Here is a 22,303-nt window from a genome sequence, read left to right on the forward strand (position 1 = left end):
TAAATTAAACCAATTGTAGTGCATGAGGATACAAAAGAATCATAGCATATTTAGCCTTTAGCAGTCAAATACTGTTTTCTTCACTTTCTTGCTATCTGAATTCTTTGGAAGATGTTCATTCATTATTAAAATTAAACACCCGTGTCTCTCAGTCTCAATCTATTTACAGTAAGAGCAAAGTTCATAAAAGGGTTAAATATTAGTTTACCTTCTTCAACTGTCTGTACAAAAACCCCAGAAGGTTTCCAATTTGTTGTGAACCCAAAGCTGCGACTGTTACCAGGTCTCTGGTTTATACTGATTCTCATTTCACTGTACTGGTCCTGAAAAATAAAACATGACACTGCAATATCTGGTGTCACCGGCAATCTACATGAAGGAAAGTTTATCCACTAAACAAGAGGCTACTCACAATGTACACTTTAATTATCTATTGACTGAGTATAAAGCCATTTTCTTTGTAGAACATGCTAACTAGGTTTTTAGATCATTATGTTTTAAAGGTTTTATAAAAAGTTTTTGGTACACATTTAACTCTGTGTAGATATTAAATCTGTCATAGCATGTTTCTTAGAGCAAAATGTTTTAATAATAATTAGAATATCAGAGCAAGAAGACAGTGTTATGGCCCATGAAAGGTGAAATGGACAGCTAGTACCTCAAAAGACCAGTTTATTAAATTCATTATAAGAGATTTGAAAAAATTCACCTATGGAATTAACTGTGTCATGAGACTAAGGCTCATACTCTAACTTGAATTTGAAAAAGCTGGATAACAATGACTCAATTTCATCTATAATTATGCATACAGAGGCAGGGTAAGCCTTGCTCCTTCATGCGCCAGCCCCAGAGCTGCTCAGAAACTACAATTTTCATTCCCTGGGAAATTATAACATTTTGAACTATCATGAAACAAAAATTATGACAAATTAAATTCAGAACTAAAAATAAATAAAAATAAAAATAATGTACACCTTCTCCATCAGCTTCATGTAACATGAACACTCTAATTCACTATTTCTCCCCCTTCCTTCTCCCCACCCACATCCCTTATATATTTTGCAACTGGACTTTTAATACTCCATCTGAAGAAGTGGGTTGTACCCACAGAAGGTCATGATACCTGTTTTGTTAGTCTTTAAGGTGCTGCTAGAAAATTCATTAAGTTTTTCTAAATAAAAACAGTTTTTTCATTTTGATAATACTGAAACATTCTAGTGCATTAAGATACAATATGAAAGCGGACACAAATTTAACATGATAAAAGTGAAATATGGTTCAATGTTACCAAAATGAGAAAGGCATAACACTTCATTTAACTATTTTTGTGGCTGAAAATATTATCGAAATGGAAAAGTCTACAAAACGAGTATGTTAATGTTAAACCCTATGCTATAGCAGAGTGGGCTACTATTTGCCTAATATAGTGCAAATATCTGTCTAATTCCTGGGCACGTTACACTGTTATGAGTAGCAACTTTCCTCAAATTTTAATGAGCAATGAGGAGCCAGGAAAATATTCTAAGTAATAAGACTGGATGAAATGACACAATGGAGAGGCGTGTTATACGAAGAAGCTGCCATATGGCTGGGAAAGTCTGAGGGCAATGGCTGGTTGCACCTAAGGGTTTATAATAATCTGGGTCCACAGTGCAGTACACCAACAGGACATCTGTTCATGTTTACCAGGCAATATTCTTGACCAGTCAAGTCAGGCATTCACAGTATATTAGCCCAGGGTAGATATTTCTGAGATAAATAGTACCAGATACAGCTATTAAATAATATAAGGATATTTACCAGTTTATAATCTAAGTGGATTTTTAGTTTTCTTGCTGTACAACAGATCTCAAATACAAATAGATGATATTCAAGTTAACATAGTATCCAGAGTAAATTTAGTACATTACCATATATTAAGTAAGCTTTTGACGGTTCCATGAATGTTCCATGAATGTAGAATGAATAAAAAGCAGTGATGTTTTTATTTACAGTTAATTACATTGTCTTTTTAGTTAAATTTGAAATGACAGCATATACTAAAGTCTAAAAACTTACTGTAATTTATAAAAAAATAAAATAAATGTTAAGCAGTAAATATTTGCTGCCAAAGTTTTAAAGAAAATCAAATGCTGAACTAGAAGTCACTGGCTAAGCATTGGAAACAGTTTGCTGAAGTACCAAACCAGCATGACAGTAGTAGTCCCTCCTCCAGGTGCAGAGAGTATTTTCTTCATTTCAGTTTATTCAACTAGTTCAGTTCAATGATAAATGAAAATGCAGGAAAGTTTGTTTTCCCTCTCTAATCCATGAATTAAAACTAGTTACGAGAGAGAGAGAGAGAGAGAGAGAGAGATCGATCTACTATTTCTAAAGTATTGAAGGACATGGTGCTCAGAAACAATCACTTTGATTTAATAAACTATTGATATTACTTCCTTTGTTTAATTAATCAATCAATTGTTTTAATGCAAAATATGTTTTGATAAGGCAAAACATTTACATATCCAGCATATTTAAGATGGTCTTTTTAGTTAAATAAAACGGATGATATGCATTTTTATGGAATTACAATTTCTCTGCAAATCAGTTTGGTAAATAAAAATGCACCATTCACCATTTTCTGGCATAACAAAAAGCAACAATTAAGAATCTGAATAAATGTATGTTTAGCTATATAATTGCTTAAATACATGTGTATAGTGTATTCTCTTAATTAGCAGTAGTATCTAATGTAGTGTATAGATACCATTCAATTATAGAATAGCAATCTGAGCCCATGCACTGAACTGCACTATTTGGACAGGTCCTCCTCAATACCTACAATGCCCTACAAACGCCACATAAATGATTCAGAGTACACAAAGCTACCCATTGCTCACCTGGTTGTGCAACCTTGTTTTACCAGCACATAACCGGACATCACAATTGGTGAGAAAGGAGTTCCCACACCAACTATAGCTTGTTTGACAAATGCTGTATATAAAAGCATTAAATGATTCATTTGCCAGGTAGGCGAGTTTACTATCACAGGCCTGATAATCAAAGTCCCAGTGAGGCTTGGTATAAGTTTTGATATGAGAACAGAATGAAATCTGATTCAGAACATTTAGCTTCCATTCAGCTCACATGAGCCCCACACGCACACGCAAAATCAACTAATATAATTCCTTTTACTGTAATGCACTGAAACCATCTCCACCCACATACAACAATCAGGCTGTCAGAATCTTCGATTAAATTAAGTAGAATGACAGCATAGACAGCAGTACTAGCAGTTTGTTGTGTAAACAGAAACATCTCTCATTTCTAAGTCGTTTTTTAAATACATTGTTTGCAGTAATATTTACAAAATCTATTTTAAAATAAAAATAGAGCAGGAAGTGATTGCATCAAAAAGGTCCCGTATTTTCCTTCCAACAACTGACATAATTGTAGTCTATAGTAGCATAAACAAAGTAGAGAATGTGGCCCCCAGCCCGGACTTGGGAGTTAGTAATGTTGTCAACTGTTGTAAAAAGCTACTGACAGCTGACAATATTACTATTCGAGTATGAAATGAGCCACTGAGGCAGGAAATGGTAGTAAGCAGTTGCAAGATTATAGCATCTTACATGCCCCAGAGCTCTGAAAGTAGAACACAGGACTTCTGAACAGAAGTTGGAAACCTGCCATTAAATAGGACAATATTGAGGAAGTGATTTATTTTTAAAATTAGCAATTATAGTCATTAGACTAAACCAAACAAAATAATTGGGGTAGGGGAATAGGACTCCTGCCTCAAACCATTCCAATAAGAAGTGAAACCTGGAGTGATGCTTAGCATTTAAAGGTCAGATTTTTCAGAAGCGGGCATTCATTTTGCCACCTTAAGTTGGAGGGTGTGAATAAATTCTAGTGCGACTCACAAATCAGATTCTTCGCTGTCCTAGTGACCTCAATAGCGGCAGCAAATAATTGTAGTATAAAAATGGAAACATGCTTAATGCCAAGCTGAAAACTTGGCTCAATTTTTACAAGAAACAGAGAAAGTCAAACTCAAAAACAGAGAAAAGCAGTTTACAAAGATTATAGCAATTAAAAGAATGAATTACACAGACAAAGTATTTCTTTTTTCATGCTCCCTGGGAAATAAAAGCTCTTAGGTGAAATGTGTGATTTGTTTCTCTGAATTACTTTTCTCCGTGAAGTATGTTAGGCTGAGTTTCTAATCATCTTTGTTCACACTGTTCTAGTACTACTTTACTGTGGATAATTATATACTTTCCAAACTCACCAGTGACACTGAAACCTCTGGTTCTGGCAGGCTTTTTATTTCTGCAGAAGAAGAAACTGTAATAGTGTCAGGAGGAGTGTAATACTCTGATTTAAGACCATGGGGCACTGTATCTTGATATTGGGATGTAGCAGAGGCTATCAATGTAGGAGACTCTGTTCTTTTAATCCTTTCCTTTTCCTCTTCACCACCACTTGTTTTTGGATCTGTAGAGAGAAGTGGCTCTGCATCGAGTTGTGAAAACGAATAGCTGGTGAGCAAAGTTTGAGATTTCTTAGATCTATCTACTTCTCCATTGTACTTTTGGGCATCATCCACCTGGAATAAAAATATTTAGGTACAAGCCAGTTTTTTAAAAGCATAAAATCCCCAAATGTCATTATTAGCAAACTAAGTTAAACAGTCCAGAAAGTGCAGCCAAAAAAGTTGTGTTTTTTCACCATCCATTCTTTCAGTGCAGTTTCCCATTGCCACATCTAGCTACCGAATTATTAAACAGACAGATGGGTTTTCCCCCTTCTCAGATATCTGTGAGCAGGATAATTAATTCAGGTTTGGATTTAAAAGAAATGCATTAAAATACCATGCTTTTAGACATATTAGTTTCAAGTTTAGGGCAACTAGAGAATGGTGGAGAAGACAAAAATTTATGCAGCTATTTTGATTGCCTGCATTAAGTTTCACTAACAATATTCTACAGGGCAGATCAGCTGGTATAAAATGGTTTTCATCCTATTGATTTTGATGTTGGAATAATTATACTTTTAGCTGATGTAAGACAAGGTAATGATATGTGTCAATAAATTTTCAGGCAAGAAAACATGAAATTTTACAAAAATTATTATTACACCAATATACTTATCAGATGTCTGTTCAAAGGAAACAGATCATTTTAAGTACATAAATATCAATAATTGTTTAAGAATTGTTTAAGAATATCTGCTCCATTAGCAATACATCCTTTGTTAAACAGGGCAGGTAATTTAAAACCAAATGCATAAAAAAAGTCAAAACAGGGATTGAGTTAATTATTCAAGACAGTAATATTCACAAATATTAAGAAATAGAAGAAGTTTTACCGTAAATGATCTGGGAAGTGATGAGATTCCTCTTGAATGGACACCAAAAGGTCTTGGTGTAACCACAGATGTCAACCTAGCGGTATCAGTTTTCTGGTAATTTCTGGGGAGAGAAGCTGAAACCCGAGCTAACCCCATTTGTGCATTCATTGAATGGTAAGTAGACAAAGGGACTGAGCTCTGTTCTTCTAATAGGCTTTTAGATGGAATTTGAGTTTCAACTGTTGCATCTCTCTCTGGCTTTTCAGAATTCTCTTTGTTAGTTTGTGCATATGATTTTTCAGTCTTCTTAAAGCTGTAAGGGGCATCTTTTTCGACAAGGTAATCTTTTGCTTCTGATGGTCTGGAAGGTGTTTTTTCTTCACTAAATACATCATCTGATGAAGACATCCACCTGCGTTCACTTTTTTGCTGCATGACACTATAGGATCCTTGATACTGGTTCTCTCTAAGGAGACAGAGAGCTCAACAAATTAAAGATTTGACCAGAGAATACATGGACTAAGTTTTTCCAGCTACAAAAAGTTCAAAGCAAACTCTGAACAAGCTCTGACAGTCTTCCTGTTAAAATGAAAATGAATCCACCTCTAAACAAAAACCTCACATGAAAAATGTTCAGATATTAAAATGACTAAGGCTCTCCTCAATTTATAAACTACTAATGCCAAGAATGATCTTTTGCCTGAGAAAGCAATACAACAAGTTCCCATAAAAATGCTTGGAAGGCTAGGTTTCGATTTTTTTGGGATAATACATATAATCTTACTTTATTTTTTGGATGTTAAGGAAAGGATGAATGTCTAGCTAGATTTGGCAGGATGGAAGACTTTGGAAAGTGTGAGCCAAACTCTATAGTTCTATGGATCTAGCTATTGTATTAGAATGATATACCAATATATAAAGAACACAATTTATGCATTTGCTAAGTGCTCACTCTGAGGCTTGGTTCCTTGCTAGGTACATTTCCTTATATTGCGAAATGAAACAAAAGCATTATTTAGTGACAGTTAAGTTTTGACAATATTGCTATTAATTATAAACACCTCTGTTTTCTTATCCAACAAGATGTCATTCCTATCCCAGAAACAAAAACAATGGAAATTACATGTAACTGAAACACAAAATACTGCATTTATGTTGAAAAAGGATCCTTTAACTTTGGTTTGTAAGTGTATGTAGCATGTATATACACTTAAACACACATCCCATTGATCTTACAATGGATAAGTAAGTGCATTTATAAAAGTATCACCTCTGGTGGTGTTTCTCGGTTTAGTTTCTATTTAAAGAGAAGCCTTAAAAATATTTGCATTCTGCAAATACCAGAAGGATTCACATAGCAGCAGCAGCAAAGGGGAAAAGTTCAAGAAAAATCTTAATCCTGCTGTTTTTCAACAAACAAAAGCTCTGGCTTATAAATTGCTAAAAAGAATTGTAACTGAAATATTAAAGGAAAAAAACCCCACACAATCATAATAAACAGATAAGCAAGATTATTCACTATAGGTAATTATTTTGGTCTGTTTAAAAATATACTGTTGAAGTGAACAAAGACTGATTTCAAAGCAAACTATATTTGTACTTTGTTTTACCCTAAACTACATTTTACTTTACTAAAATGCTTTAAGTTCCACTATAAAGAGTTTACAAATATTTCTATCAGTAGTTTAGATTTCTCCATTATATAAATGGACCATTCAAAAGGCCAGTAAAGAGTAGGTTTATCAAAATATATTCTCCAAGAAAGGTGTGCTGAGTTTGTGCTCATATATGAAATAGAACTATTAAAATGCTAGTTAAGGATGCTTTAAGATTGAGCATATGTATTCACACCAAGGTAAGCAGTACATACAATATCTCCATTAGGTGATTACCTGTTCTGCTGCATTTCTCTCAGTGACTTGCTATTTCTTTCAGAAGTCTCAGAGGCTCTTCTTTCAATTTCTTCTCTCTCTTCCTTTTTCTTTTGCAAATCCGAAGTGAAACTTTTTCTGCGATTTTTCCATTTTGCTAGATCCTAAAATAAAAAACCACATTAATGTATGGAAATCTGATTTTTCTTTTAGAGACCTTTTAACAAACTACTGAGACCTTTTAACAAACAAACAGTCTTGGCATTGCTAAGACTGCTCATTCCAACTGGAAAACAGTGTGTCCTAATTTTGCTTTATAAAGCCTGTTTGTCTGCACTAACACTAGATTCTCATGTGTCTTCCTGTAAAAATCTGACCCAAATGTTTCTGACCTAAATGTTTCTGACAGACTGTGTTGATATTTTTCAGGTACGATGGCCTGCCGCCTATCGTTAAATAATGGTAACAACTGGAAACTTCTACCATAAAGCAAAAGCACTTATCTTTTCATTTATTTAAAAGGTAACATCAATGCTCAACTGGATGTTAACTTTAAATGCAACTGAAACGTGTGTGTCTGCATAACATACAGAAGAGTAAAGCAATATCTGAATGGATTCATGTATCAACTTAAGTATATACGGTATTAAATCCTAAATGGAAATTGTGAAGTTTCAACCCATTTTATGTTTTGCTCATGTTCTAATAAATAAATTAATTTAAAAAAAAAAATCACACTGCAGTTTGGCAGTCAGCTGCGTCTGCCCCCTAGAACTAGTCAAAGTAGAAGTGCTGAAAGTTTGAACCAAGGTGAACTAAACATGGTGAAAGCTTGCTCAGTGTCCAATGCTTATTAACACCACTCTCACTTCTATCATTACATCCCAATGTCTGAAGGAAAAGTCTCAAGTTTTTATAGGCCCCGTGGATGAATTAGATGAATAAAAATGCTGGTCTCAAAGCTGGGATATTAGTTTTCATAGTAGAATTTAAACCAGGTCTTTTTTTTTTTCCAGCTGTGAAAGGCAGGGGGAGGGGAAGGGGAGGGAGGAGGAGACTAAAGAAAGTGGAAGAAAGTAAATCATGGAATATTTTCCCAAAAGTTTAAGCATTTGAATATAAAACTATCCAAATGGCTTTACAATTTCACTGAATATGACTTTACGTGCTAAATTTATGCACTTAATACACGTTTTGCCTCATTAGATTTCACAATATCACTCCCCCTGCAACACAGAGATGTTTGATTTTGTTTTGTTAATCTGATATGCAGCTTTTTTTAACTTCTTCCTATAAAAGTAACTTATAAGATTACTACACTGAAATGCATTTAGTATTTTAAGAAACTTATGTTAACCATTACCTTTAAAAAACAGATGCAAATAGGTAAAATGACAGTGTGCTAATTACAGCACTTTATCTTTCATTGTCTTACACGTAATTAGGCCTGAAGTAGTTTCTTTAGTTTTGTACTCTTCAAAAAGTGATCATACAGATAAATCTTACACTGAACAGCTGATCAAACAAACAGATAAAGCAGGAACATTAAGGATTTAAATTCCACATACCCAGATAATCTACAAATACTTGAAATTGGTCATTTACAACCCTGTCCCATAATGTGCCCTTTGTACAAGTGGAAAGTGACACGGGATTACAGAACTGGGCCATAGCAAGGCATATATGAGGAGCATAAAGGAACACTCACATCTTGCCACTTCTGATCTTGTTCTTGTATTTTGGACTTCATTTTCTGTAGCTCATCATAACGAATCTGGCGCAGCAGGAGTGTCTCATCTACACTGACATCATTCAAAGACTTGCTCCTAGGACCAAAAACATTGTTCTGCTTAATTTAGTTTTCACCATCATGCATGCAAGCAAGAGTTTCAAAAGGGAGGAAGGGATTTATATTATTATAACTTGAGCTGCCTATGGTACATTTTTCATCAGAGCCAGAAAAACAGATTAGCCATTTTTTAGTATCCATTATGCACCATCCTTGAACAAAGGTGACTAGGGAAGGAGAGAATCTGTTTCTACAGTCTCTCAGTAGCTTTACACTGATCATTCAAACTGCACTTGGCTACTCTTGAATGTTCTGCTTCTCTTCAGATTTTTCTCTCCCCCCATGAATTCAAAGTCTCCTGTTGGGGAAAAAAATTTCCCACCTTATCATCCCACTCTCGCTCCCCACTCTTTCTTCCTTCTATGTTCATAAATCTATTGTTCTCTGTTCTTCAAGCTCACAAGCTTAGCATCATTTTCAACTTTCTTTTCTCCCCTTCCCCTCCCCAACCATCTCCAGATGCTTACCAAGTTTGTCCACCTCTCAATCAAAACTGATTTTAAAAAGACCACAATATTGTAACTACCAGGAAAGCTTGTCTGTGCTTTGGTTCTCCTTTGCCTGGGCTTCTATCAAATTCCTCCTCAGTCTCCCAGACTGTTTTCTTGAATGAAACATCCAACACCTAAAATAACTGTATCGTCTGCTCTCACCACGCAACACTTCTCTACCAGCACATTCACTGTCTTATCACCAACAACCATGGGCTCGATGCCCGTTGGTGTCCGATGCCTCCCTCACTATTTTCTTCCATCTTTCTCTGTCCAGTGCGGAGTGGCTTAGTTTCTGTAGACGAGCTCCGCACCAATCTACTATATCATCTACCCATTCTCTAAGGCAGTGGTCCCCAACCTTTTGGAGCCATGTTTGCGCCACGTGCCCGGGGGTGGCACCACTCATGTGCCGCGCGCTCGGGGCAGAGGTGGCACCACACATGTGCTGCGCGCCCAGGGTGCAAGAATGGCTCAGGCCGGCCCTGGTTACTTGGTGGGCACACATAATGCCCCGGTGGGTGCCATGGTGCCCGCAGGCACCGCATTGAGGACCACTGCTCTATGGGGTCTGCCTTTCCTATTCAGATCATCCATTATGCCGAATATCAAAGTCTTAACTTTTCGCTTGTTGTTCATTCTGCAGATATGCCCGAATAGCTGTAACTTCCATTATATAACCTTCAGCAGTAGGTTCTCTTTCAGCTGTATCTTGCTATATAGTTCCTCCTTGGTGACCTTCTGCATCCATCCTATTCTCAGGATCTTTCTATAACTTCTATTCTAATCTTTCGTTATCACCCATGTCTCACATCTGTACAACATGCCGCTAAATACACACATTTTCAAGACACTCAGCACTGTTCCTAAGCTAATAGCTTTACTTTTCCAGATTTTATTCATCGCCTTCAAACTTGCTCTTGCTTTCCCTATTCTAGTCGCTATTTCCCTTTTACAGTCTACATCATGTGTCATGTTGCTCCCCAAATATGTGAACTTCTCTACATTCTCTAATTTGATCCCATCTACACTGATCTTCCTTCCTATTTCCTTATCTCCAAATACCAGTCTTCATTTTATCAATATTCATAATCAGTCCATACCGCTTCCCTTCCTCATTTAGCACACGCACCATTCTCGCTAAATTCGCTTCATCTTCCACTATCACTATATCACCCGCGAACCTCAAATTGTTAATTCTCATCCCATGCACCAATATCCCTTCTACCTCTTCCTTGATCTTGTCCATCACTCTCTCTAGCTCCGCGGTCAACATCAAAGGCATTTGTTGACCTCCTTTGTAAACCTCATCCCACGAGGCATACCAGGGAGGTTGACAAATGCCCTTGGTGTCGACCACAGAGCGTCCAGACTACCGCACTAAGCCTATAAACAGCTGATCGGCACAGCGCGGCAGCCATTTAAATTTAAATGAAGTGGCAATTATTTAAATCACCGTTTCATTTCCCTATGCCAGGTAGCCTAATCTACATGCCTCTGTCACCAGAGGCATGTAGTCTAGACACACCCTAGGTGTGTGAAGAAGATACTCAGTGATATCAGATCTCCTTGTCTCCCTCTTCACTGTCTCCTTCTCCCAACACTGGTCTCTTTCACCCTGCTTTCCATGTCTGACTTCCATTCCTGTGCTACTGCCTCATCTGCTCCTGCTCTGCGTCAAAGATATCAGGACATATGATCTACTTGCTATAGAATAAGTTTCACATTGATTGGTTTTAGTCCCAGCCCTTTCTTCTTACCCCTACATTCTTTGTCTATCTTGTGCTCAGTAGGTACACTAAGGGGCAGAAACAGTGTGTCTTTGTTAATCTTTCTAAATTATGATGCAACAGAATGGTTCTACGTAGCATATTTAAAAGGGACAGTCATCTTAAAAAAAATTACTTCTCCCATTCAGAACAAAGGCCTATTGCTTTGTGAGGTATTCATATCCTCTATTCTGTTTAGCCCTATCTGTGTTCAAAGGTCTCTGGCTAAGTTCTCAAATCCATCAAGTTTCCTTGTAGTCTGACTTCAAGGTAGAGAGAGAACATTGTAATCTTCTCCCTGATGCTTCTGGAGTTTTAAGCTCCTTCTGGATTGGCCATCGATATAACTTTGGAGTGACATAGGACCCGCCCCAACCATCACAGTGCTTCAGCTCATTGACTGAGATGTGCTCCCATACAACTAGCTCAGGGAGCACAGCGACTGAAGAAGAAACCAACAGAATGATCATCTGAATGGCAATGAATGGCCATTAGAACAAAATAACATACTAAATGCTCCTGAAAAGGAAGGAATTGAGAGGATTCACTTAAGCCAGTTACAGCATAAAAAGGTATTGTGCAAGTTTCACCTATTTTTTGACAAAGTCAGTCAGGCCTGATCTGCTCCCCCAAACTTGAGCCTACCTCAAGGAGACGTGAATTATAGAAAAAAGTATGTAGTGGTTTTGCGATACATAGAACTAGAGATTAAGAGGAGGCTAAATTTAATTTCAGTAAATTAAAATGTAAAAGCTAGAACACTCAGTTATTGTCCCTGTTTATCATTTTAAAATGGGAAACATGACAGGTCTCACAACAATACCATGGTTACTACCTCAGGAACTATTTGTTTGCTTAGTTTTCTGTCCTGCCCTTTTTATAATTCACTTGTGTCAGGCACAGAAATGGTTTTGTATTTCAATAAACTTGTGTCGAAATTTGTTCAAGATTGGTTGAGGGAATGTAAATTATCAACCACTTTTCTCTCAAGCACGGTAGAAAATATAAGTAATTGAAACACATACTTGATTAAAACCAATTTAAAAAAATTGTGTTAAGTTGTGTGTCATCAGTTTAATATAAAAACTTATCTAAAGGATACACCCTCAGAGTCTCCCTCCTCTGACTATGTAGCAGAGCTCCCTCTGGGATACTTTCATTTAACCACTTACTACAAATGCATTTCATACAACTTTCTCAGATGTTATTTCATTTCTAAAGATCACAGTCAGAAAGTGCACAGATTTCAAAAGAGAAAAATTAGGGAAACTTAGTAAAGCATGCCCAAAACCCAAACACTCATGCATATGCAAATCTGCCAAGTGCATTCAGGCTAAAATCAGTGAAGCACTCCTTTTCTCCTACTACTCCGCCTAAACAGTAAGCCAAGTGAAAAAACAAGTCTCAAATGACAAAATTGTGCTTTAATGAGTATTGCTGCATTGAAACTTGGAGTAAGTTTACACTTAGTATTCAGTCACCTTGTGTTGGATAAATAGATTCAATAAATTATACAATATCCAGAAAGCCCAACCTCTCTAGCAGAAACTATATCCTTAAATAACCCTGAAAGGAAAAGCTACCCCTAACTTGCCTCTCTGTCTTTATTTTAAGATGCCCTCATTTTAAAGTTGGATTTTTGTGCAATATATCCAAAATAATAGTAAATGCTGTGCTAAATTAATTTAAGATGCTCTTAATTTTCTTCTCTCTCTCATTCTGGGTTATTTATTCCACATATGTGGACCGTAGCCAACTGAGACACTTTCCTATCCTTTCTTACTAAAATAAATAGCTATTTAAATTCACATCAATTTCAGTATTCTTGCCCATACCCTCCATTAAAGAAGAAATATTTAGTAGCTTTTCACTAGAATTGCTAAACCTCTAAAAACCCAAATTTGAATATTATGGGGAAAACATGGTAAGTTTAAGCAAAAGTGAAATTTCACAGAAGATTTCAAAAAAGCATGACAACAGCAGCCACTGCAGTTTATTTACAACATATGCAACAATCCATTTCTATCAGAAGCATAGCTATTGTGTTTCCTGTAAGTTATGAAAAATTGCCCTTGTACAGAAGTACAAAGCAGCATGCACAAAGTGCTTTGAGCAAGAGTTTTTAGTTATTATACATGCATAAAATTACTGGAAAAGTTTTATAAGATGCAAAACACAAATAGTATGGTATCATTTTCATATTTTTATCAAACTTACCCATCCTCATCAGAAAGCTTTTGAAACAGTCTGAGAAATCAGAAAATCAAAAATAAATTCATTTCAGAGTCTTACTACGTATGTAAGATAACATTAAGAAGCTTAATGAAGAAGCATTTTGATTAAAGTAAAGGGAGATAATCAAAAGATTGGGAGTTAGAGGCTTGGATCAGCACCCTAAAGTCCAGGTGCAAGTCAGAAACTTATGAGAAGCAATGTATTCTGGAAATCAAGCTTTAAAAAAAAAACTCAATTAAAAAAGGTCCCCATCACAATTCCTAATATTTTCAGTTTTGGAAATAATTCATGAACAGTCTAATAGTTACTCATTACCTCTTCCAGTGCTGCCAGAAAGTGCAGACAAAAAACTATGACTATTTTGAACTGATTCCTAAGATAAAGTTGGAGTCAGAAAGGTTATATTTTTGTTCCAATTGATATGTTCATTCTTAATTGTAATGCATGTAATAAATGGAATGAATGAACAGAATGCCAAAAATGCTATCAGCTTAACACATTAAGATGCAGAACCAGATGCATCCAATGTGATATACTGAGTTACTTAGTAAAGACATTGAATATAAAATTGAGTGTAATATCCTGTATATTCAGGAGTTCTAGAAATACTTCAACCAAATGCAAGATCTGTTGATGTGTTAAGCTTCAAAATTAATGATACACACAATTATAGCTGTCATGACATAGGGATGCTGAATGTGAAAAATTGCAACTTGCAATTCCGTATTTTCAGTGATACAGAGAACTTGAAAAACCTACTCTCCCCAACAGAGTAAGGAGTTTGAGAGAGGGCAGGCACTAGTTAAATTGAGGGCAGACAGGATAGCAAGGCTCTCAGTAAGCCAGACACAGAGGAGTTGAGCACTAACTGGCGATTCATTTGATTTGGAGAGAGAGAGGAATTGGTTGGAGCAGTGTTTCCCAAACTATGGTCCGCGGCCCAGTAAAATGCCGGTCGAATTGGGCCATTCGGGCCCCACGCCCCTGCACCCGGAAGTGCCGGCAAGTTCAGAGCCGGGGCCCTGCTCCAGCGCTATGTTGCGCTGGGTCTATCCCCTGCTCTGCCTGGTGCAGCCCTCGGATCCCCCGCTCCTGCCCCCAGAGCGTGCCCCTTGGCCCCGGATGTCCCTGCCGTGTGCAGCTCCTCCTCGCCACCTGCCGCCCATGCGCAGCGTTGCATGTGGGCGGGTAGGACGCACGGGCAGGATGTGATGTCACGGCCCGGGGTTTTGAAACCCATGGGAGGCACGTTGCCGGGCCTGGCTGACTCCGGGTTTGGCCTCCATGGCCTGAGTGCGGACTCCGGCCCCGCAACGTGGAAGGAGAAGGTAGGGAACTGGCTCATGCAGCATTGGCAAGGAGAGGAGAGGAGGGACTTGGGAGGGAAAGGCACTAAGGGACAGGGGTGCAGGAGAGAGAGGCAAATGCCAGGGGGGCAAGTGCAGACCATGAGGAAAAGGGCAAAAGTGGAGGTGTCAGTGAGAGAGGGGACAGGGTGGTGCTGGGAGAGGAGAGGGGAAGGGCACTGGGGGCTGGAGGGGGAGGTGTTGGGAAAAGGCTTGAAAGAAGGGGTGGGCATGAGGAAGGTCAGGATGGAGCAAATCGTGTGTGAGGGCACAGAGGGGCAGGAGGGGAATGGGGCAGAGACTGGTGAGGGGGTGGGTATTAGGGAAAAAGAAGGCAAAAGGGAGGCACCAGGAGGGTGCAGGGCTAAGGGAAGGTGCAGTTGCCAGGGGATTCTGGGGTGAGGAGGAGGGGAAAGCTGGCCACCAGAAGCAGCACTGGACGGGGGAATCGGGGCAGGCTGGGGAGATTGGGGCGCTGGTGGAAGCAGGGCTGCCGGGGGGTGTGAGATTGGGGGTAGGGAGCTGGCCGGGGAAGATGTGGGTGGGGTGGGAGAAGCGGACGCTGGAAGGAGGGCTGGACACTGGCAGCGGGGCTGGCCAAGGGAGATTGGGACGAGAAGCGAGGGAGAACTGGCTGCCTGGGAGGGGGTTGGGGGAAGTGGGGCTGGCCAGAGGCACAGCAAGGGGAGCAGGGGGGAGGAATGAATGTGCCTGCAGGGAGTTGGACTGACCCGACCCAGTTTCCCCCTCCCTCCCCCCAAGCATGAGTTAGTCCGGCACAGGGATTCTACTGGTTCTCCCCCCCGACACACACACACACACACACACACACACACACCCCTCGAGTAGTTGTGAACTGTCTGGCTGGTAGACACACTCATGCAGCCTGAGCACATTTACCAGCCAGGCAGTTTGAAACTACAAACTGATACATCTAGTAATAATACAACTTACCTACTGAGAAAATACCAGACATGTTATAGGTCTGGTATTTTCTCTGTTTGTTTTTCATGTGTTTATATTTTTGGGCTGCAAAAAGCAGAACTGAAGAAAAAGGGTGTCATGATTATGAGGGTTAGCCAGCAGCCTGGGGATTAAGGGGTTAACTACACCTAGCCAGGTGGAGTGACCAATAAGAATGTAGGTGGGACTTTTCAAACTGGGACAAAGGAATTTGGTTTTTTTTTCTTTTCTCCCTTTTGTCTCTCGGAGAGAGTTCTCTGCAGCTACAGAGAGGGACAAGCATGTCTCTCTCTCTCTCTCTCCAAGACATCATTCTTCATTTTCTGTAAGTAGGGTAAAGTTTAGGTAGTTTCGTTAGGTTTTATTGTGTTATGGATTGGGTATGGGATCTGAGATCTGGCACTGCTTAGAAGATGTTTTGGCTTTTCTTTGTAACTAAGTTCTAGGCCCATGGAGTTTCTCCATGAGTATATTTTGTTACCTTCCTCTCTAGTCATTATACTTGCAACCAGAATATTGTTGTAATAATAAAAGTTCTTTCTTTTCTTTTATTTACCTGGCAGTGGTTAATGGTGTGCCCTGATTTTTGTTTTAGGGGGAAGATTTCCCAAATGATCTTTCCCCTGGTTTCTTTAGCAACATTTGGGTGGTGGCAGCGGAAGTTTTATTCCCAAGATCTAGGTTTTTAAGATCTTGGGGGAAGTTTTATACCAAAGCCTGGTAGATAAGGCTTTGGGGTACACTTGCTGGCCCCCACTTTTGCATTTATCATGCCAGAGTGGGGAAGGAGCCATGACAAAGGATTCCAATTAAAGTAAAAAGTTTGGGAAACCCTGGTCTAACCAGCTTTGTCTGTCTGTCTTACAGCCCATTTATCCAATCCATATTCCTTAACTTGTTGGCAAGAATATTGGGGGTGACCATATCAAAAGCTTTGCTAAAGCTGGCACTAGGAGATTTGGGAGGACCAGAAACAACTTATTTGAATATTCATCATTTGATTAATGAATATGCAAATGAACATTACTGGTCCTCCAAAAGTTCGTGAATGGATTTACTGGTGCCCGTGTCAAAAAGTTTGGGAACCCCTGGGATGGAGAAATGAAAGGGCTAGTTCAAGTCACACACACACACACACACACACACACACACACACACACACACCTTTTGGGGATAAGCTTTTTAGGGTCAAAGTGGCACAAGTGCTTTTCACCGAGGACAGTAGGGTTAGAGCTATGGGTAAGTGAGCCTTGGGAATTTTTCAGATCTAGCTCAAACAATATTAACAGAGCATCTATTTCCTGAAATAATTCTAGTGTGCAGGTAATTTTGCAACATTTATACTCTTGTTTTGAGATATAAAGTATTGCCTTCCATGGTCTCTTGGGTGATTAGTCTCAAATTATTCATGCTGCTTTCTACATTTGATCAGGAGTGGGAGTAAAGGACACAATGTACATTACTAGTAGCGATCAAAATAATCTAAAACCAGGAAAACTAGGGGTTTTTTTTGAAAATACGGTATTGCCCAGTCTTAAGCTTTTCGCTGACTACACAAAAATAAATACACTGCAGTTTCGCACTACATGCATGGTTCAGTTCAGTACAAGATGATGCTTTCTTTAACGGGAACATTTCAAATACTTGGACACAAGCACTCTCCACACATGGACACAACCTGACCTCTTAACCATCTGGCGTTTCTTGTGTTTAACTTTGCTGGCCTCTCTGATAGCCTCCCATTTTTTCCAGTCTTCTTCACTGCATGGACCTGGAGTAAAACTGACTGGTTGCACAACACTTCCTACTTTCCAAGACTCAATCTTGCGAGTTAGCATGTCATCTTTCTTATGTCGTGAAGAGGGTGATAAGACTATACCGCCATTTTTTTCCTCTTCTGTTGTGGTAGTCTTGTCAAGTAAACAAAGAAATTTGGATTGGATTTCTGGTGGGAGACTCCAAGGATCAGGAAAGAGTGCAGGATGGTAAGTGTCTGGAGCACCTGATAAAGATGCCTCTTTTTTCTGTGTTTGTACTTTTCGGACAATCATGTCATCTTTTTCTAAATCCGGAATAACAGGCTGTCCCTCTCTGGGCTGCAGAATTATTTCACCCTCTAGAAGAGGTTCTTGTCCAGAGGATTTTCTAAAATATTCAAAAGCTTGAAGAGCAACTGGATTCAACTGGAAAGCCCCAGTTTTCCGAATAAATAAATCATCATTTTCTAAGTCTGGATACAGGTCTCCATTCATAGTTTCCCTCTGATTGCATCCTGGTGTTGAAGAAATATTCTTCCTGCATGTTATGACCCTAGGGCCAGAAGTAGGATCAATTTTGGTCTTCATTTCAGAAGACAAATAATCATCAGAGTATTTTTGGAGGGTCTGCAGTAATGAAAACTGACTGAAGTATATAAACAAAAAAGAGGAAGGTAGAGTATCATTAATTGGCAGAAGACTCAAAATATTCAGTGGAACATTTGTTTTAGACTTGGAATAGTCTGAGAAGCACACATACAATTCAGCAGTTGCTATCATTTCTAAAATGCAGCACACATCCATCCCTCTAAAATGATAATACAGCATATTAACTGTGGTTCAAACAACAAGATCACATGCTCATACACAAAGCTAATGATCTTTTACAGTTTGTTATGCCTTTCAGTAAACTAGCAACTTGTGACTAAGTACAGAGATAATAGCAACATCATGAGTTGCACTTTTAATTCACTCAGGCGTTGCATTAGTAGTCGTTTCCCTTGATACAGCAAGAGCGTACAGTTCATGCAATTATATCAACCTGGGCTGATCAGAGGCATATGTGAGTCCCCCTTCTGCAATTTGGGACAATGATTTCCCCACATATTCAGCAGTCAGTTTGGCACTGCTTGGTTTTAAGGCTGAAGCTTCATCCTCAGAATCAGACTTCCTCCTACTGTAAAGTAGCATGAGGAATGGGGGGGGAAAAAAAAAGAGTGGAAATTAAGAAATATTTATAGTAATTATGGACTGAAGCATAAAGATTGAGGTGCAATTGTCTATTGTAGATAATACAGCAGTTTATTTCCCTGCAAAAACTTCTGCTTGAACAAATAAGCCATAAAAAAGCAGCTGTTTAAATTTTCAAGGAACAGCCAGTAGAGTTGATAAAAAAAAAAATAGACCAAAAAAAGTTTCTTGAAATATTTAAAGCCACATCGCAATCAAAAGTTGTGCATACATGAGACATAAGAGTAGCATGCACACACACACAAACCTGAATCCCTGAAGCTCCTTATACCATGGTTTGGAAGAGGATCCTTTTTTTACTTTTTTCCAATGCAATTCCTCTTCTGGAGTCCAAAACTTAGGAAGAAACTTGTCAAAACAAACTGCTGGGTTTGAAATGGCTGAGTTTAATTTGCGAACATAGAGATCATCTTTTTCAATGTTTGGGATGCCTACTGCCTTTTCTTCCTCATCATCAGAATAGCCGGAGAATTTTGAAGAAATATTAACTTTTGGCTTGTTTTCCTCTTTAGGGTCCAAATGCCTCTGCCTCCTCTGGTTACTGTTCAAAATATCCAATCAATTAAGATACTTTAGCATCAACTTCACAACATATGCAAGAGACATGCTTTTTGGCTCAAAATGTTCAAATTTGTGAATGAAGCAAATTAGTTTTCAATTCCATTACTGCAGCACTAGAACAAAGTTAAGTGGTTATAATAGCATCTTATTTCATCTGATAAAAAGAAAGGAATTTGACTACAAAGAATGTAGTCATTTATCAGAATAATTAAATAAACGTCGATTAGAAATGTTTGCTTTTTGATGCAGTTATTTACGGATTGCAATTTTGGTAGTATAGTAATTTGGATCTAGGATTAGTATCTCTGACCTCATTGGTTCAAGCACAGCAGATAATGGACCAGCTGGATAACTTTGTTGTAAACAAGATTTAGAAGAGTCCTTGTGCAAGATGTAAAGATGTCCAGGTGCAGCAGAACTCACAGGGCTCTTTTTTATTAAGAATCTACGTTTTGCTAAATCATCCATAACCACGTCAGGCAGTCTTCTTTCATCTTCTGAATCAGAGCCACTGTCATACTCATAGATCATCTGCACGGAAGCTGGATTTGTAAACCCAAATTCTGCTCTGCTATTTTGACAGGAAGCTAAAGGATTCTTTCCTCGTCCACTGAGATTGACCAAAATAGGAACAAAGTGAAGATAGTGAAGTCACCTAGATCATGATGAAACCCCAAAATGCCCAATAATTTACAAACTGGAAAATTGGACAGCAGAGATTAACAACAAAATCTGGATAAGTTTGGACCAAAAAAGTAAAATATGTTCTGGTCACTTTAATTCTTCATTTTAAGATAATCTAAATTCCCACTCAAAGTTTTATGCATGTCACAATGTTATTCAGCAACCAGCTATGCCAAAAACAGTTTATTTTGTAAGTCTCAAATACTTTACTTTTAATAAGGACAGCTTCTCTATACTTTAACGAATGAGTATGTCCCATTTGCCATAAATCAAAAATTTGCTCAACTTAAATACCACGCTAGTACCTTGAAAATGTTCCATCTGGCTCAGTGAAGACAGGACTTGCCCAACTTCTTCTATTGTCCTCATTCTTCTCTGTCCTTTTTTTCCTGAGTGGCGCTGGCATATATGATGCCGGTTTGGCTTTGCTTGGTAAGAAACGATTGAACTCTGTAGTAGTCTTTGGTTCAATCACAGCAATCCTGCGGTATGACATATCATCTTTGCTAGAATCATGCATTTTGTAAGGCAGTTCAGAGTCCGTGTCACTTTCACAACCTTAAAAAAAAGCCAAAGGCACACAGTTTATACTCTAGGTTTAAATCTTTGACTAAAGCCTATAATAAACCGAAGTTGATTAAGCTACCGATATGTATTTTCATAATTTTTTCCTAAAACATGCAATACTACTAACAAGATAGCCACAGAAGTATTTTTAGAAGTATGTCATGAAGCTTTGAAAAGGGTGAATGGAGTTGAAACTGGTTTACATGCTAGTGTTAGAATATAATGATTTTTCTACTGTTCCCATTAGAGGTGGAAAGCAATGTGCTAATCCTTAGATATTGAAAAATTTAATAAAATACTTTTGAGTTATAAGGTATTAAATTAATACACACAGCTCAGAGATTGGTTGAAGGTTTATAGAGTGAGGCCAAAAAAATGTATGAAACCTCTGAACAATGTATACAATTTACACATTTGGTTTTGTAAACTATACCATCCAAACAAGTCTACAAACTTGGGACAGCTACACAGTCAATTTTACTTGACTATTGAAATGTAAAGGTATTCAACTGCAGGAGGTATGTATGCCACATTCAAAAATAACTGAAGCAATTTGATTGAACAGTCTTTGCTCTTGGCAATTTTCATAAAAACCTACAAAGCCAAAATGAAACCTATTTTCAAATTTGGATGAAAACACTTTTAAGTAGTTCACGTCAATGTTGGTTTATGGGTGAATGTGGAAAAAACCCCCAGAGGCCTAACTTATGCCTACAAATAGAAAAGAGTAAGGTAGAGATGTTAAATTAATAATTCTGTCTAAAGATCTTTAAACAATCTTACAAAGGAGCAGAAATGCACAAGCAAAGCACAACACGGTGTGTTAAGTGTGAAATTCTGCTTCAATGCCTCTCTTCCTGGCTGCTAGTGATTTAAGTCCAGCATTTAGAGTTCCTCTGTTCTGAAACTGGAGGTGTAATTTCCATCTGGGGAAGATGTAGTAGTTGTGCCAAACCAGCAGTGTATCCACCATGGCCAGGGTACCAGCCTGACTACATACCTGGTATGCTAACTCAAAGCCAATGCTCCTACATCTGTCTGAGCTGGAAGATTACATCTCTAGGTGTAAATGAGCCAAAATGCCTTTAGATAAGTATGATATTATGCATATACTACATCAGTTGTAAACTGCTTAGACTTCATCTGCAGTTCTCAAAATGCAGTTCTCAAAGATACTTAATTACAAAGCATTTCTATCCATGTGTTCTAAATGTAGCAAACAACAAGCCCATTAGAGTAAAGTGACTTGCTGAGAGTAAATAACAGATCTTGAGCCAAAGTGGTAATGTCCAGTCCTCTAGCCATTAGAACACTGAATACACAGAAGAATAGCCTGAACTTAATATGTAGAATACAACATATATTTTACACCTTTAGTGGTTTGGTATTTTTTTAAATAAGTTATAGGCATTTTAGTTCACCGCAAAAAGCAATGTAGTGTCTCATCTCTTTCAAAACCAGTCATACCCACAGAGATTCCAAAATCTGAAAACCATCATTAGCGGTAGCTAAACAATGTGTTGTATATTTTGATTAAAATATTGTGAAGACTTTTTGTTTTTCAGTTTTCATTATGATGTTGAAAGTTTTGGAAAAATGAAAGTTTTCCACAAAGATTTATT

General features: G+C 38.1%; 1 protein-coding gene across 15 annotated transcripts in view; it reads right to left on the reverse strand.

Annotated features, from left to right (window-relative positions):
• Nucleotides 1–22,303, reverse strand: part of LMO7 (LIM domain 7) — a 176,930-nt gene that overhangs the window by 35,782 nt on the left and 118,845 nt on the right. For 5 of the 15 annotated variants that reach the window (XM_075918868.2, XM_075918867.2, XM_075918873.2 and 2 more), the window contains 11 exons: nucleotides 20,420–20,672; nucleotides 19,741–20,040; nucleotides 19,117–19,410; nucleotides 18,661–18,795; nucleotides 17,545–18,264; nucleotides 13,535–13,564; nucleotides 8,917–9,034; nucleotides 7,230–7,372; nucleotides 5,356–5,803; nucleotides 4,277–4,594; nucleotides 209–323 (listed from right to left, as the gene is read on the reverse strand). In XM_075918868.2, coding sequence (XP_075774983.2) covers nucleotides 209–323; nucleotides 4,277–4,594; nucleotides 5,356–5,803; nucleotides 7,230–7,372; nucleotides 8,917–9,034; nucleotides 13,535–13,564; nucleotides 17,545–18,264; nucleotides 18,661–18,795; nucleotides 19,117–19,410; nucleotides 19,741–20,040; nucleotides 20,420–20,672 — 2,874 coding nt within the window. The remainder of the gene's footprint in view (nucleotides 1–208; nucleotides 324–4,276; nucleotides 4,595–5,355; nucleotides 5,804–7,229; nucleotides 7,373–8,916; nucleotides 9,035–13,534; nucleotides 13,565–17,544; nucleotides 18,265–18,660; nucleotides 18,796–19,116; nucleotides 19,411–19,740; nucleotides 20,041–20,419; nucleotides 20,673–22,303) is intronic. The other 10 variants (XM_075918880.2, XM_025181942.3, XM_075918881.2 and 7 more) reach the window with 6 other exon arrangements.

The sequence above is a fragment of the Pelodiscus sinensis genome, chromosome 1, assembly GCF_052426305.1.
Source record: "Pelodiscus sinensis isolate ZL-2025 chromosome 1, ASM5242630v1, whole genome shotgun sequence".
Taxonomy (NCBI): domain Eukaryota; kingdom Metazoa; phylum Chordata; order Testudines; family Trionychidae; genus Pelodiscus; species Pelodiscus sinensis.